The 13,706-nt window shown below is 40.2% G+C and overlaps 1 protein-coding gene across 5 annotated transcripts in view; it reads left to right on the top strand.

Annotated features, from left to right (window-relative positions):
• The window catches only part of RSBN1L (round spermatid basic protein 1 like), a 53,092-nt gene extending 40,817 nt beyond the window's left edge, over positions 1-12,275 (top strand). For 3 of the 5 annotated variants that reach the window (XM_068925901.1, XM_068925953.1, XM_068925781.1), the window contains 4 exons: positions 2,879-3,046; positions 7,706-7,756; positions 8,239-8,347; positions 8,437-12,275. In XM_068925901.1, coding sequence (XP_068782002.1) covers positions 2,879-3,046; positions 7,706-7,756; positions 8,239-8,347; positions 8,437-9,093 — 985 coding nt within the window. In that variant the 3' untranslated portion in view covers positions 9,094-12,275. The remainder of the gene's footprint in view (positions 1-2,878; positions 3,047-7,705; positions 7,757-8,238; positions 8,348-8,436) is intronic. The other 2 variants (XM_068926016.1, XM_068925852.1) reach the window with 1 other exon arrangement.
• The last annotated feature ends 1,431 nt before the right edge of the window (positions 12,276-13,706 follow it).

Below are 13,706 nucleotides of genomic sequence, written 5' to 3'. Positions count from 1 at the left end.
TACAAGAGCAAGCAAGGTTGGGTGACCCAGGAGGAATACAGAGACACCATATGAGCATGAAGGGATGGGATTAAGAAAGCCAAAACTCATCTGGAGTTGAATTTGGTGAGGGATGTGAAGGAGCAACAAGAAGAGCTTCTACAGGCCTATCAGCAGTGAAAGGCAGATTACAGTAGACAGCTAAATGGGGCAGAGGAATTCGTGACAAAGGACACCGAGGGGGCCGAGACACTCAATGTTGTTTTCACCTCGGTCTTCACTGGTACGACCAACCTTCAGGAATCCCAGGTCCCTCAGACCAGAGGGGAAGTCTGGAGCAAGAAAGACTTACCTTTGGAGCAGGATCAGGTTAGGGAATACTTAAACTGGATGTACACAAGTCCATGGGCCCTGATGGGATGTGGCCGTGAGTGCTGAAGGAGCTAGCCAGTGTCCCTGTGAGGCTGCTCTTGATTATCTCTGAAAGGTCATGGTGTTGGGGAGAAGTTCCTGAGGACTGGAAGAAAGCAAATGCCACTGTTACCTTCCAGAGGGTAGAGAAGCAAGATCTGGGGAACTCCAGGCTGGTCAGCCTCACCTTGATCCTTGGGAAGGTGATGGAGCAAATGATCTTGGATACCCTTTTGAAAAATGTAGGACAAGAAAGTAATTGTGAGTAGTCAGCCTGGATTTATAGAGGGGAAATCATGCTTGACCCCCCCGAAAGCCTTCTAAACTGAAATGACTAGCTCAGTGGGTGGGGGGGGGGGGGGTGGTGGACGTGGTTTATCTTGACTTTAGCAAGGCTGTGGACAATGGGTGCGGTATCCCATAACATCCTCATAGACAAATTCATGAAGTACAGGCTAGATCAGTGGGCAGCGAAATAGAACGAAGACTGGCTGACTGGTGCGCTCAGAGGGTCGTGATCAGCGCGGAGTCCAGCTGGAGGCTAGTCACTAGTCACTACTGGAGCCAATACTGTGCAGCATCTTCATGAATGACCTGGATGATGAGGCAGAGTGCACCCGCAGCAAGTTTGCGGATGATACAGAACTGTGAGAAGGGCTGCTGTTGAGAAGGACCTCAACAGGCTGGAGAAATGGACCAACAGGAGACTCATGAAGCTGATACAAGGAAGCATCAAGAGCTGTGCCTGACAGGGGGAATAACGCCAGGCCCCAGTACAGGCTGGGGACCGACTGTCTAGGAAGCACCTGGCAAAAAAGGCCCTGGGAGTTCCGGTGGACAACCAGTTGAACATAAGTCAGCAACATGCCCTTGTAGTAAGTAAAGCAGGCCAACGGCTGCCTCAGCTGCATCGGGAAGAGCATGGCCAGCAGGTCAAGCACGGTGATCCTTCCCTTCCTTCCCTTGTACTCAGCCCTGGTAAGGTTAAACCTGGAGTGCTGGGTGCAGTCCTGGGCTCCCCAGGACAGGAGAGACATGGGTCTACTAGAGCCAGTCTGGTGAAGGGCCACAAAGACTGCTAAGGGAGTGGAGCATCTCTCCATCGTGTAAGGAGAGGCTGAGAGCGCTGTGACTGTTCAGCCTGGGGAAGAAGAGGCTCAGAGGGATCTTATCAGTGCATATAAATATTTGATATGGGAGTACAAGGAAGAGAACTGGACTCTTCTCAGTGGTATCCAGTGCCAGCACAAGAGGTAACGAGCACAAACTGAAACGCAAGAAATTCCAAACATAAGGACAAAAACCTTTTTACTGTCAGGGTGGTCTGAACACCAGAGCTGTTCAGCATCCACATCCCTATCCTTGGAGATACTGAAAACCCAGCTGGACGTGGTCTTGAGCAACCTGCCCTAATATAGCAGGGGGATGGGCTAGATGGCCTCAAGAGGTTCCTTCCAACCTCAATAATTCTACGACTCTAAGTGGGTCTTGAATTTAGCATTAGTAATGTATTGTGGTCATGCAATGTGGACTTGGGCTGGCCAAGTAATGTTCTTGCAGCTCTGTTCCCGCTTTGCCCCTTTCTTCTGCTTTCATTAAAATATTGAATAAATCTTTTGCTCCTTTCCATTTTGTATTCTGCAATTTTGAACTAAGTATACATGCACATTTTCCAACTGTTCGGAAACATACACTAGTTTTCCTTAAGTTATTTTTTATCATTCGTACCTGACTGTCAGGAAGCAGCGAGGGCTGGTTACTCAGGGAGGTAGGAGCTGAGCACGATAACAAGGCTGGCAGGGCAGGAGCTTTGACAGTCAGGGCCCTGTCTTGCACTACCTGAGCAAGATGAGCAGGGCAGGCCTAGAGATGGTGGCCAGGTTTAGCGATGTCTCCAGGTCATCAGGCAAGTTCATGGTGATGAGGTAGGTGTGAGATTAGGCTGGGAAGTCAATCTACAGGTCAAGGTCAGGACTAGTGATGGTAAATAGAGTTAGACACAGTGATAGGAAGGTCCACGGTGACAGCGCAAGGCCAAGGTGAAGCCAGGAAGTCAGTCTGTGGGTGTGGGATCAACAGGGCCCATGGCCAGGCGTAAATCTGGCCGAGTTAAGAGACCAGTATTTCTACGATGCAACTAGGGCAGGGACTGAGCCCAAGTTTAAATAGAACTTCTGGGCCCTTGAGTAGGGACTGTGGGTGGAGGCCCCAGCTTGAGGCTGGTCAGGGCTATTAGGAGCTGTTAGTGTACCCAAGACCCTGAAACTTTTTTTTTAATATTGCATGGGTGTTCTGATTTTTGTGTAGCTTCTTACACTTGCATTTTTGTCTCAAGTATTACTGCTTTTCTGATTTGACCATACATTTACACTGAAGGAAGAAACAATCCTCTTGACTGTGGGTAGAAGTTAAGTCCTTAAGGGAAATTACTCTATCACTTATTTTTATATATTTTATATGTAAAATATATATATTTTTTCTTACGCAGAACTACCAATGAAATAAAAAACTTGCAGTACCTACCTCGAACCAGTGAGCCCCGTGAAATGCTATTTGAAGACCGGACCCGAGCCCATGCAGATCACATAGGACAAGGCTTTGAACGGCAGACTACAGCTGCTGTGGGAGTATTGAAGGCTGTGCACTGTGGAGAGTGGTATGTATTGACTGATTTACTCAGCTGTATGTTTGAAAAATATTTGCTTCAGTTTCCATTTCTAAATGATAGAAGGGGTAGTGAATAGATTAATCTGATGTTATAGACTTAAAGAAGACATAATAGCTGTTGGAATCCCTCCCTGCCACCGCCCCCATCTCTGAGAGCTAAGTACTGAGCTTGCACTCTGCTAGATTGCTTTGGTATGTGGTAGAAATGAAAAAGGTGCCTTGCAATGGTAGTTCAATAGCTGTAATTGAGTTGCTGTGAGTAAGTTGGTTTTAAAAACACTTTATATTTTGTTTCACTTTAAATAGTGCATACTGACTGACCTGAATTTCTGTCTCTGAGAGGCACCTGAAAACCTGTTAGCAATTCTTTGCGATGTCATCTGGAGATAAGCAACGTTTTTATGCTTCTGCTTCTAAGTAGTGACTGTTCTAAGCCTGATTTATTCATGGTAGATCACACAGGCAGAGTCCTATTGGAGGTTATATGATATTCTTTGGTCTTTCCCTCTCTCCCTCCCTCCCTCTCTCCCTCCTGTATGAGATCCAGGAAACGAATCTGGCTTAGTAGAAGCTGTTTGTATTTTATCCAAATAAAAAGCCCCTGGCACCAATCTAAGAATGTCTTTTCAAGATCTTGTAATCTTGGTCTGGGAGGATGGCATTGGTTTTAGAGGTTAGCTTTTCACACTGAAGCAAGCACAAAAATCGCCTTTTGCTCTGTCTAGGAGTGGAATTCCCTTTGGATGAAATGATGCAAATTTGTGCGATAGTGCGTGAGTTATCTGAGACAAGTTTATAATAATGAGATTGCTGTCGGGGAAGAACTGGATTGTTCACATGTTAATAATGTGTTTCTGTTACGAGCTCTGAGGTTTCAAAGTTTATTTCCTCTCCAGTTTGATAACAGCTGGAGCTGAACTTCCTGCTTGCTGCAGTTGGGAGAAGCTGGACTGGATTATAACCAAGTGGTAACAGGGCAAGACCTGGGAAAGTGTGTAAAGCTGACTATTTTAAATTATGTTCTCTCCTTGAGAGAGAGGCAAACGCAGCTATCAAAGAAAGATTTTGTGTTGGTTGGTTGTTTGTTTTTTAAAGTAGCGCCTGTGGAAATTAATAAGAATTTAAAAAGATAGCAATTTAAATGTCTATGATAACTTCTCGTTCTCACCCCACCCCTCCAAAGCAAGATTCTTCTCCCCTAGAAACTATTACATGTTCATTTATATTCTAAAATATATTATTCTTGCTTTTTATTCTTTTCAAATTATAACTTCCATATTCTCCCTTCTAGAAGGAGTCTATTCATACTTTATTAAAACGCGCTTTAAATTTGAAAAAATGAATGGAATTAGTTTTAAAATATATACAGTAAATATATATAAAAATGAAGTGATCTGATTTGGGCAAAATTGGGCAAAACTTCTTGAAAGTGCTTCAGTGAGGCAAAAATGTAATTATCAGCATTTCATTTCAATATAAAGACTGAAAATGTATATTTTAATGTAGAATAAATTAAAGTTTAGCGCTTGCATATGTAGACGAAGAAAATGCATGTTTTTTGTGTTGATTGTGGTATTTCAAGTTTGATTTGACCTCAGATAATTTGTTTCCTGTCCACCAGTGCATGTATAATTTGGAAAAGGAGTTTGTACTCCTACTGTGAAGACCGTTAATCAGGGCTTATGATAACGAAGCATCGTTACTTAACTAATAATGCAACATTAAAATTATTTTAATGTACTTTACCATAATTTTCAAGCTGTGAGTAGATTTATTTTAAAGGAAGCAGTATGGATGAAAAATTTGAAAGTTTTTTTTCTTTTTAATCTATTTACGTTGCTTGACAAAACTAAACCTTAGACTAAAAAAGCACATATTTCAATGATGAGATTCCATATATAAAAGTAACATTCTGTTTTTTGTGAGGGAGGTGAACCAATTCCTAGACTTGCTGACCTGAGTTGTTAAGTTATTTGTAATTAGTATGAAAATGAGCTAGGCATGCAGAAAAGCTTTGCATTGCTTGTAGGAGAATATATATACAGAAAAGCACTTAAAGAACAAGAAGTTGCTTCCCACCATTACTGAATTCTTTAAGAAGTGCTGTCCACATCGGTGATGTAAGTCGTGTTTCTGTGAGAGTCTACCCTTGGCTTTTGTGCTCAGAGGAAACTGAAGAAGTATGTTCTGCCTTATGATCTGGCTGCAGAGCACTAAGGGGAGCAATGCATGTGCATCTTCTGCGTAAATAGTTCTTGGGCAAAAAATCTCTTTTAGCACGTTTAAGGTACGTCTATGCAGCGGCAGCGGAGCGTGTATGTGGACAATGTATCTTGAGGAACTTCACTTGCTGTTGTTGGTGGCTGCCATCTGTTTCTTGGTGGCAGCGGGGAAGCCCCACAACATATTCCTACAATATTTATGAAGAGATTATCGTATATTGTGAGATAGTTGCTGGATCACATGCAAAGAATTTGACATTTCTGATAATCATTAAGATTGTAAAACTGATGGCTGCTCGAGTTGAAGGATTCAGGTTGGGAACTCAGCACTGTCGCTTGTACACTCAATGCAACTGTGGAAGAAGTAGCAGAGTCCTTTTATGAGGGCAGCTGTAATTAAATAGTCAGCACCCAGCTCTGTGGGTGAACTGATTTAATTATCATAGATGACGAAATGGTATAATTCGGAAGTTCCTGAAGATTTAAAGTGGCATATATTTAGTAGTTGATAGTCATGAATATTAAGGTAGTATGGGTACCTATATTATTAAAGTAGTATAAACAGGGTCTTTCAGAAAAGATAGAATTTCTGAAATGCAAAAAAAAAAAAAAAAGCTGCTTTTGAGGATAGAGGACAGAACTAGAAACAAAACATATCATTTGGAAGATCAAAAAAAGATTATTTTTTCTTTCCCAAAGATGAGTTAGAGATGTTTTGTAAAATGAATTGATTGTGGTCTTGTTTAGTTTATGTAGATGTTTAGAAATTGCTGAAGAGCTCTAGATATTATTAGCAAATATGCTTGTGAATTTTTAAATCATGGGAACTTTGAAGTTTTTTACTTGGAGAAATTTGGGGTCGTTTTTACAGAGACAGCAAAAGAGATTTTACGGCATTGTTATTGGCAGACTTCAGCCTTCTCTGTCCTCTGCATCAGCAAGACAGCTTTCAAGTTTTGTTCCAGTGCATGGAACAAATATGTGTGCCTCTCTAAATAGTCATAGGAAGTTGCTTAATGTTACCAAACTTAAAGCATGAGATCAGAAATGCTTATGGTAGGAACCTATAATCTCGAATCTGTTTTAAAAAGGAGTCCAGCCATTTCAAAGGATGAGGTTAACAGAAATTGTCTTGCCAGAAATAGTTCTAGCGGCACTATAGTTGTGGTAGGGACTTCTGGAATTTCTGAAGAATAAAAACATAATTGCATTACAAAAAGCAGATAGACTGATTAAGGTAGCTCATGTTTTTGATGCTAGTGATTAGCGATTGTTCTGTGAGCTTTTTGCTTTCGATGTTTAACTACTCTTTGGGAGTATGTAGAGTCAAATAGGTTCTACACGTGTAAAGAGACATTTTAATAAAAATTAAAATGAAAATTGAAAATAAAATACACGAGGTAAAAATTCTCCCTAGCATACTTTCAGTAGTTGAGCTGGATTTTTTTTTTCTGAAAATAACCCCAAACTGGATATTCTTTGCTTTATTGAGGTCATGATCTAAATAAGCATGTCTCTTCAGTTTAAAACGCCCACTAAACTGTAAATTGTTGCCAGCTCCTTAGAACTTGATTAATCACCATGATTGTTTGGTTTTCATCTCGCCTTTTAAAAAAAGGTGCTTGAGCATCCATTAAATATAGTCTGAAATCTGTCGGACTATTTTGGTCCGCCCCCAGCCCCTAGTAAATGAGTCCCTTTGGGCAGCATTTGACAGAGGGGTGGCACTTGCAGAGCTCTGCCCGGGTTTGCGAGAAGGCTGCGGAGCCTGAGCACCCAGCTCCAGCACCCAGCTTGGCCCGTGGTGCTGGGAGAGGCAGGAAGAACCAGGGTCCGTGGTGGGACCGCTGGTAGCCGCGGGCCTGCTACTCTGCGTGCCGCTGCTGCGCATCAGCCATCTGCTGTGGGAAGATGCTGCGCTCCTGCCAAAAAGCTGTGGTGTGCAACTAAAATAATTATGGATGGGGAAGGGTTTTGTAAAGGATTAAGAAAGAAAGAAGAAAGTCTTTCATAAACCATGCTATTTCTAGCTGATATATTTTTCTGGCAATACAGTTTAGTTCTTCAGTGTAATCTACAAGGTCCAATGTAAGCTTTATTTGTGTAAATGAAATATCCTCATAGCATCACATTTTTTTTCAAACCTTTTAAAAAATGGATGTCTCTTAAATGCACAGAACTTGGTTTTATGTCTTCTGTGGAAGAACTGAGTTTGGCTCTTAGATCAGAAAGCGTTAGGGGTCATAGCTTTTTTTGCCTTTTGTTAACTGACTGTAATTCTAGAGAATAATGCCTCAAGAGGAATTATATAAATGATATGTATTTATCTGGAGGGTGGGAGGAGGAGGTTGTGGGACAAGAAGTGAACTCTCATGAACAAATGGAATACGGAGACAAACAATAACTTAGATTTTGCTCTTTTGTAGCTCTCCCGTGAACACAAATACACTCATTAAGGGATGTTATGGAGGATGCAGGTATTTGCTGCTTACTAGCATCATGGTAGTTTAACGTAGTTTCAGTTTTATTGTTAAGTCTGAACAAGGTGCTCGAGGCTATGATACCGAGCAATGTTTGCTCTACTACTAGTCGGACTACTGCATGCTTTAAGGTACCTGATGGGCTTACTGTGTTAGTGTATTGGCAGAGTAAGCAGAACATATCTGCATCTGTCTTTCAGCATCAAGAAAGACAGATGACAGTTAAAAGTAGAGTCTTGTTGACTGTTTGTTGACCACCTGTAAAGAAATTGTGGTTGATTCATTTCACCAGTTCCACGCGTTTGTGTTGCGAAGTAGCCGTTTCAGTGAACGTTTTTTCTTCAGTATGTGTTCTCTGCTAGAGTTGTCCCATTTATTTTTAGATCACTTTTACTTTATCATTGCCTGCATGTTTTCTTTATTATTCTCTGTAGCATTTAATTTCAGCCCTTGACTCTGCTGCTCTTACTCCTCTGTAGGTCTGAGCAGCCTCGTATAACCAAAGATGTAATTTGTTTTCATGCTGAAGACTTTTTGGAGGTAGTTCAGCGAATGCAATTAGATTTGCACGAACCCCCACTCTCACAGGTAAGCGTGCTGTGAACTGTTAATCGGATGTCCTCTGCATGTCTTAAAACAGACTTTTAACCCTTCTTTTTTTTTTTATTTTCCTTCAGTGCGTCCAGTGGGTGGATGATGCAAAACTTAATCAACTCCGAAGGGAAGGCATTCGATATGCTAGAATTCAGTTATTTGATAATGACATTTATTTTATTCCAAGGAATGTCGTACACCAGTTCAAAACAGTTTCAGCTGTGTGCAGTTTGGCTTGGCACATCCGACTCAAGCTATATCATTCAGAGGAAGAACTTTCTCAAAATGCAAGTACTCTTGAAGCAGGGACATCTGCAGACCCCAAGTCTTCGGTTATCGGACTTCAGACTGACAACAGAATTTGTACGACAAGCAAAAATACCTCCGAAGACACCAAATGTTCAGATACTCTGCAGACGAAGTATCTGCAGGAGGAGTTTATGTCAATAAAACATGAACCTATGGCATCTCACCGAATAAAAGAAGAATCTACGAATGTTGATTCTGCTGGTAAGACGGTAGCACCTAATGACATCGAGGGTCAGACTGTTCAGACTAGATTGGATCACGTTGAATTGACGGCATTTAAGTTTGAAATGGATTCTAAATTTGACCCTGGCAACAAGGACACACCAGAGAAGTTATGCCCTGGAAGTCACATACATCCAGATGATACAAGACAACATAGTTCATCATATCCAAATCTGCATGGACAAAGAGAAGATGACTTTTTGTGCTAAATTTGTATATATAGTTTTAAATTCCTTTTTGAACTTAATGACGTAATAATGTAAAGATTCATAAATTCTGTGAGGCGAGTTTATGACTTGCCTTCGCGTCTGTTACAGAAAATAGTTATGTAGCTTTGTAACATTCCTCAGTGCCTGTCCATAACTGTGAAGTATCAAAGCACTTAGGGCCAGATGCACTGTAAACACTGCAGGTTTAACATAAAGAAGTCTTTAAATAATTTTGAGTTGTAGGTTTTAGAGTAGAGCTGACATTTAACATATATATTTTTTGTAAGATGAGCCAGAATTCTTTTTGACAATTCCAGGCTTTTCCATAGAGCTTATTTATACCAATTTTTTCATTTTAAATGTGTCAGCACTGTAGTGTAAATATCTTTTTTAAGAATCTTTTTAGTGTGATTTATACTGAAATGTGAGCCGCTTAATAAAGGTTCATAATAACAAATTGGTTTTATTTTTGGGTCTGCAAAAAATAATTCAGTTAAACTGCCTCTGTAAATGGTTATGTTTCTACCTGCACTAATGCATAGGATGCCTTTACTCCATGCTGGAGTGAGGAGCTGTAGCAAATCAAGGTAGAGTTGAGGCATTCTTTGTAAATCAAGATTATTCAGAATGAAAAATCAGCCCTCCCTCCACCAGATTTCTTACTGTTGCTCATTGAAGGCACTCCCCAAACTCCTGTTGTCAGATGTTAACAGTGGAGCAGAGAGGCAAACCTTCCCCCAACCTTCTTGCGTTGTGGAGCACGTTTGGATATCCGGTGCGTGCCACCAGCAACCTCTCTCTGCAGATGAGCTGGGGCAAGGGGGCAGACTCCCTTCTGTGCTTGCTTTCTCCCCCTTTACAAGCCACGATTGATCTTTTATTCAAAAATGTGAAGTGGAACTGTCTTGAGTCAGTTATCTGACTAAATTGGAACAAAGACTATTTCTAAACGCTTACTTACCAAGTCGTAAAGGCCTCAGTCTTGGCAGTGACCTGCAATTCGCTGAGGCATGTTTGGATTTGAATTGCTCCGTATGCTGATAGTGCAAGGCAATAAAGATACTTGCCAACGTATCCAGTAGGAAGATTCCTTGTGAGTCGCAGTTCAGAAGTAAGAGCTATTTCATTAAGAAAATAAGTGGTGTCCAAGTTAACTGCTCACCTCTCTCCACTCCTGTGGAGCTCTAGAATTCTGTTAAGCCGTGTTCTGAGGGAAGAAGACTTCAAGGCTAAGCTAGCATCTGATGTGGTAATAGCAACACTCTGTAATTTAACTTATTTAATTCTGTATGTAACATATTGCTGGATAGTTCAAACACATCTGAACTCTGTTTCTTTTCAGGTAGCTACAAATAGCAGTAAACTGCCCTGCAGCACGTCCTTCAACTAAGTATTTAAAACTTAAAATCCTAAGCCTGTTATTCTTTCTAAAGCCCTCTGTATCTGTGAATTTTTTTGTATTTTTCACCTATAACTTTCTAAAAGTTGTCTGTCCTTATGTGCCCAATTTATAACCTTTGATCATTTTGGCTTCATTTGTAGCAACAGAACAATGTGACTTCTTTTCCAGGTGATGTCTGATTCAACCACCTGAGGCCCTTTTGTTGTTGCAAACGTTTTTTGCTCATAGGTTGGTATAATTCAAAATGTTACTGCATACTTATGCATGGCACTAAAATCGGGCATTTAACTGATGAGCGCCCTGGTTTGTTTAATCTAAAATAGATCTGTCAAGGAATTATTAATCAAATCAGCATTTGACTTACTAAACATTACTCCTGCATAGCCATAACTACGTATTAGAGAAGCAATAGAAACTCTTGGATGTGGCTAATATTTCCTTGCTGTTTTCATTAATGCTGGTTAAGAAATTACTACCAGTTCTGCAGCCTCAGGGATCTTGCTTTCCCCTCACTCCATAAGCAAGTGGTTCATGTGTGGCATGGTAAGTTATGTTAGTCTAGCACATTCCGATTTGAAAAGCAGATTGGCTCACGTGGTAACTTGAGTCATCTGGATAGAAATACAGTCTCAGTTGCCCTTGGGTTTTCTGGATTATGTGCAAATTTCCACCCATAATCCCTGTGGCCTCTTGAGCGCGCACACACAAACATGTAGCCTTCTGTTCCCCTTCTATGTGCCAGCTATTGGAGAACAGTAAAAGGGAAGAGTTGCACGTTGTAGTCTGCACCAAGCATGCAGCTTTTCAAGTGGATTAGCAGAAGGCTTCAGCTTCATCAAATCCAGTTTTGACAGATACTGTTTTTTTTTTGTTGTTTTTTATTTCATTTAGGTATATTTTTTTTTAGTCTCATTTGTATGCTCGTGATCTGTATGTTGATTATCTATTATGGTTCAAGCACTTTTTTTTTTTCAGTTGTGTCAAATTTTAGTAAAATGTATACATCCCCCTTGACGGCAAACAATTTTCTGCATCACAGGTCTTGTCCAGACTGAGTAAATTAATCTTTGAAAATACTTTAGCAAATGTGACTTTGCACTTGAAACTTAAACTTTATTTCCATTTAAAAACCTGCCCAGTGGTCACGGCTGACCTGGCCTCTGCCATACCTGCTCAGGTATGTCTTGGTTCTGTAATTTTGCTTCTTCTGAGCTGCCTAAATCTTTTTTTTTTTTAAACACTTTCCAAGTTTTAAAGTGTATCAGTTCTTGCAGTTTATGCATCCTATTTGATTTTTGAGACAAACTACATCCTGATTTATAGACAGAATGCCTTGCAAACAGAATATGAACAATGCTGGGATTACTAATTGCTGTCAGAACTTCCTTTGTATTCAAAGATGTAAGTGTTCTGGGTTGAGTAACTATGTTAATATATACTTTTTAGTTTGCTTTTAAAAAAAAAAAAAAAAGTGGTTTTGTCCTCTACCTTTTGGTGTATTCGTTTTGATGCGGTTGCTTTTTAAGAGGGGAGTACCTTTTCTGCGAAGTTCAGCTCCCAAGTTGTTCATTTGTCTGACAAAAGTCTTGCTTTGGTTTCAGGTGGTCCTATGCTATGATCTTTGTTCCTGCCACATACAACTTAAGACTTTTGCTTCAGCAATAAATCTTTCATGCCTTCTGATGTACTGGAACTAGTCTTTGCTTGTTGTTGTCCCCCCCCCCCCGTGGATTTTCAGTTTTATATGGAGCTCTTTATATAAACTGTTATTTCTGATGAACTGTTACTTCTGATATGTCCTGTGTTTTAGTTCTCTCTTCTGGCCCTTGTTCTTCTGCAGAGTGGATAAATCTGCTTAAGGCCTATTGACTGTAATGCAGTAGTGTTCCTGTTAATGCCGTGTTGTGCAGAACTTCAGAAATGTTTACTTGGATACTGGTACCATGTTTGTGGGTAGCAGTGAATTGCGTCATTACTGTCACTACCAGTGGCTTTTTGGGTGGCAGACTTTCCATTTCACTGCCAAAGGACTTTGTGTTGCAGACAAGTGTTACTCGGTGTCATTTCATCCCCCCAGCCCCCGAGATGCCTGCATTTTGACTCTGAAATAGTGTTTTCATTACAGGTACTGCTAGCATGCGAATCTTCCCTTCCTTGTTACTGCATTGAAAATTTCAATACTTTCACAGAAATATTCTGTTTAGTGTTAAAGTATTACTTTAGAGAGTGATTTAAGTATTCAGCTGTGAAGGAATTGCTTGATGATAAATAAAGTTGATTTTAAGCAGAGCAAATAAGTTGGCCTTGCATGTAACATAGGAAATGTAAACCAAATAGTAGATTGCTGTGAAACAGATCAGCAGAACGTCTCAAATTCAGAAAATTGAATGATTCATGCAAGAAATACAGGAAAAGTATTCAGTGATTTAAAAAAAATGACTTTTCTGTATCTGCATGTGACTAAGGACGCTGAACTGATTTAAAAAAAAAAAAAAAAAAAGGCCCAGATTTTTTCCGTACTCACTAGTAAAAATAAACTGTTTCAAGATAGTAGACTGCAACATGACCCTGTTGGGATGAAAGCTGTACTGAATAAAGCTACTAAATTCTGATCACACAATAACAAGTTTTTCGGGTTTCTCAACTGTAATTTCGTAAATTTTCTAGTGGTCAGATTTTGTTGAGAAGCTTGCCTTCGCAGACCTGCGCCTTTGACACAACTGTGAATGTATTGGCAAATTAGAAATTGAAAGGAAAAATGTCCATTAATCTATATTTTGCTGGGGATGACATTGTTGAAAATGTGCTTTCTTTGACTATGAGTCCCTGTTAATTACTCCTGTGTTCAGCTAATGCTTTTTTACTGAATTGGACAAAATGAACTTTAAAAAGCTATATAATGGACGTTACTGATACTTTGTGCAGATTCCACTGGATTTGCAGCAAATTTCAGAAAACTTGGGAAACTTTGATTCCTACCAGTCACACATATCATTAGAGATACCAGTTATTTTATGCTCTGTGCACAGCTTCTCAGCCAAAAGCAGTGGTTAACTTCACAGTATCTGTGTTACTAACTCTATTATAAATAATCATCAGGGATATACACTTTCCAAACTCACTGTATTCTAATCCCTGTTTTTCTCCGTGCTGATACAAATGCTTGCTTTGGCTCTGTGCAGTATTTAAGTGCCACCTAAACATTGATGGT

The sequence above is a fragment of the Struthio camelus genome, chromosome 1 (genome assembly GCF_040807025.1).
Source record: "Struthio camelus isolate bStrCam1 chromosome 1, bStrCam1.hap1, whole genome shotgun sequence".
Classification (NCBI taxonomy): Eukaryota; Metazoa; Chordata; class Aves; order Struthioniformes; family Struthionidae; genus Struthio; species Struthio camelus.
This window is presented reverse-complemented; position numbering and strand designations above follow the sequence as displayed.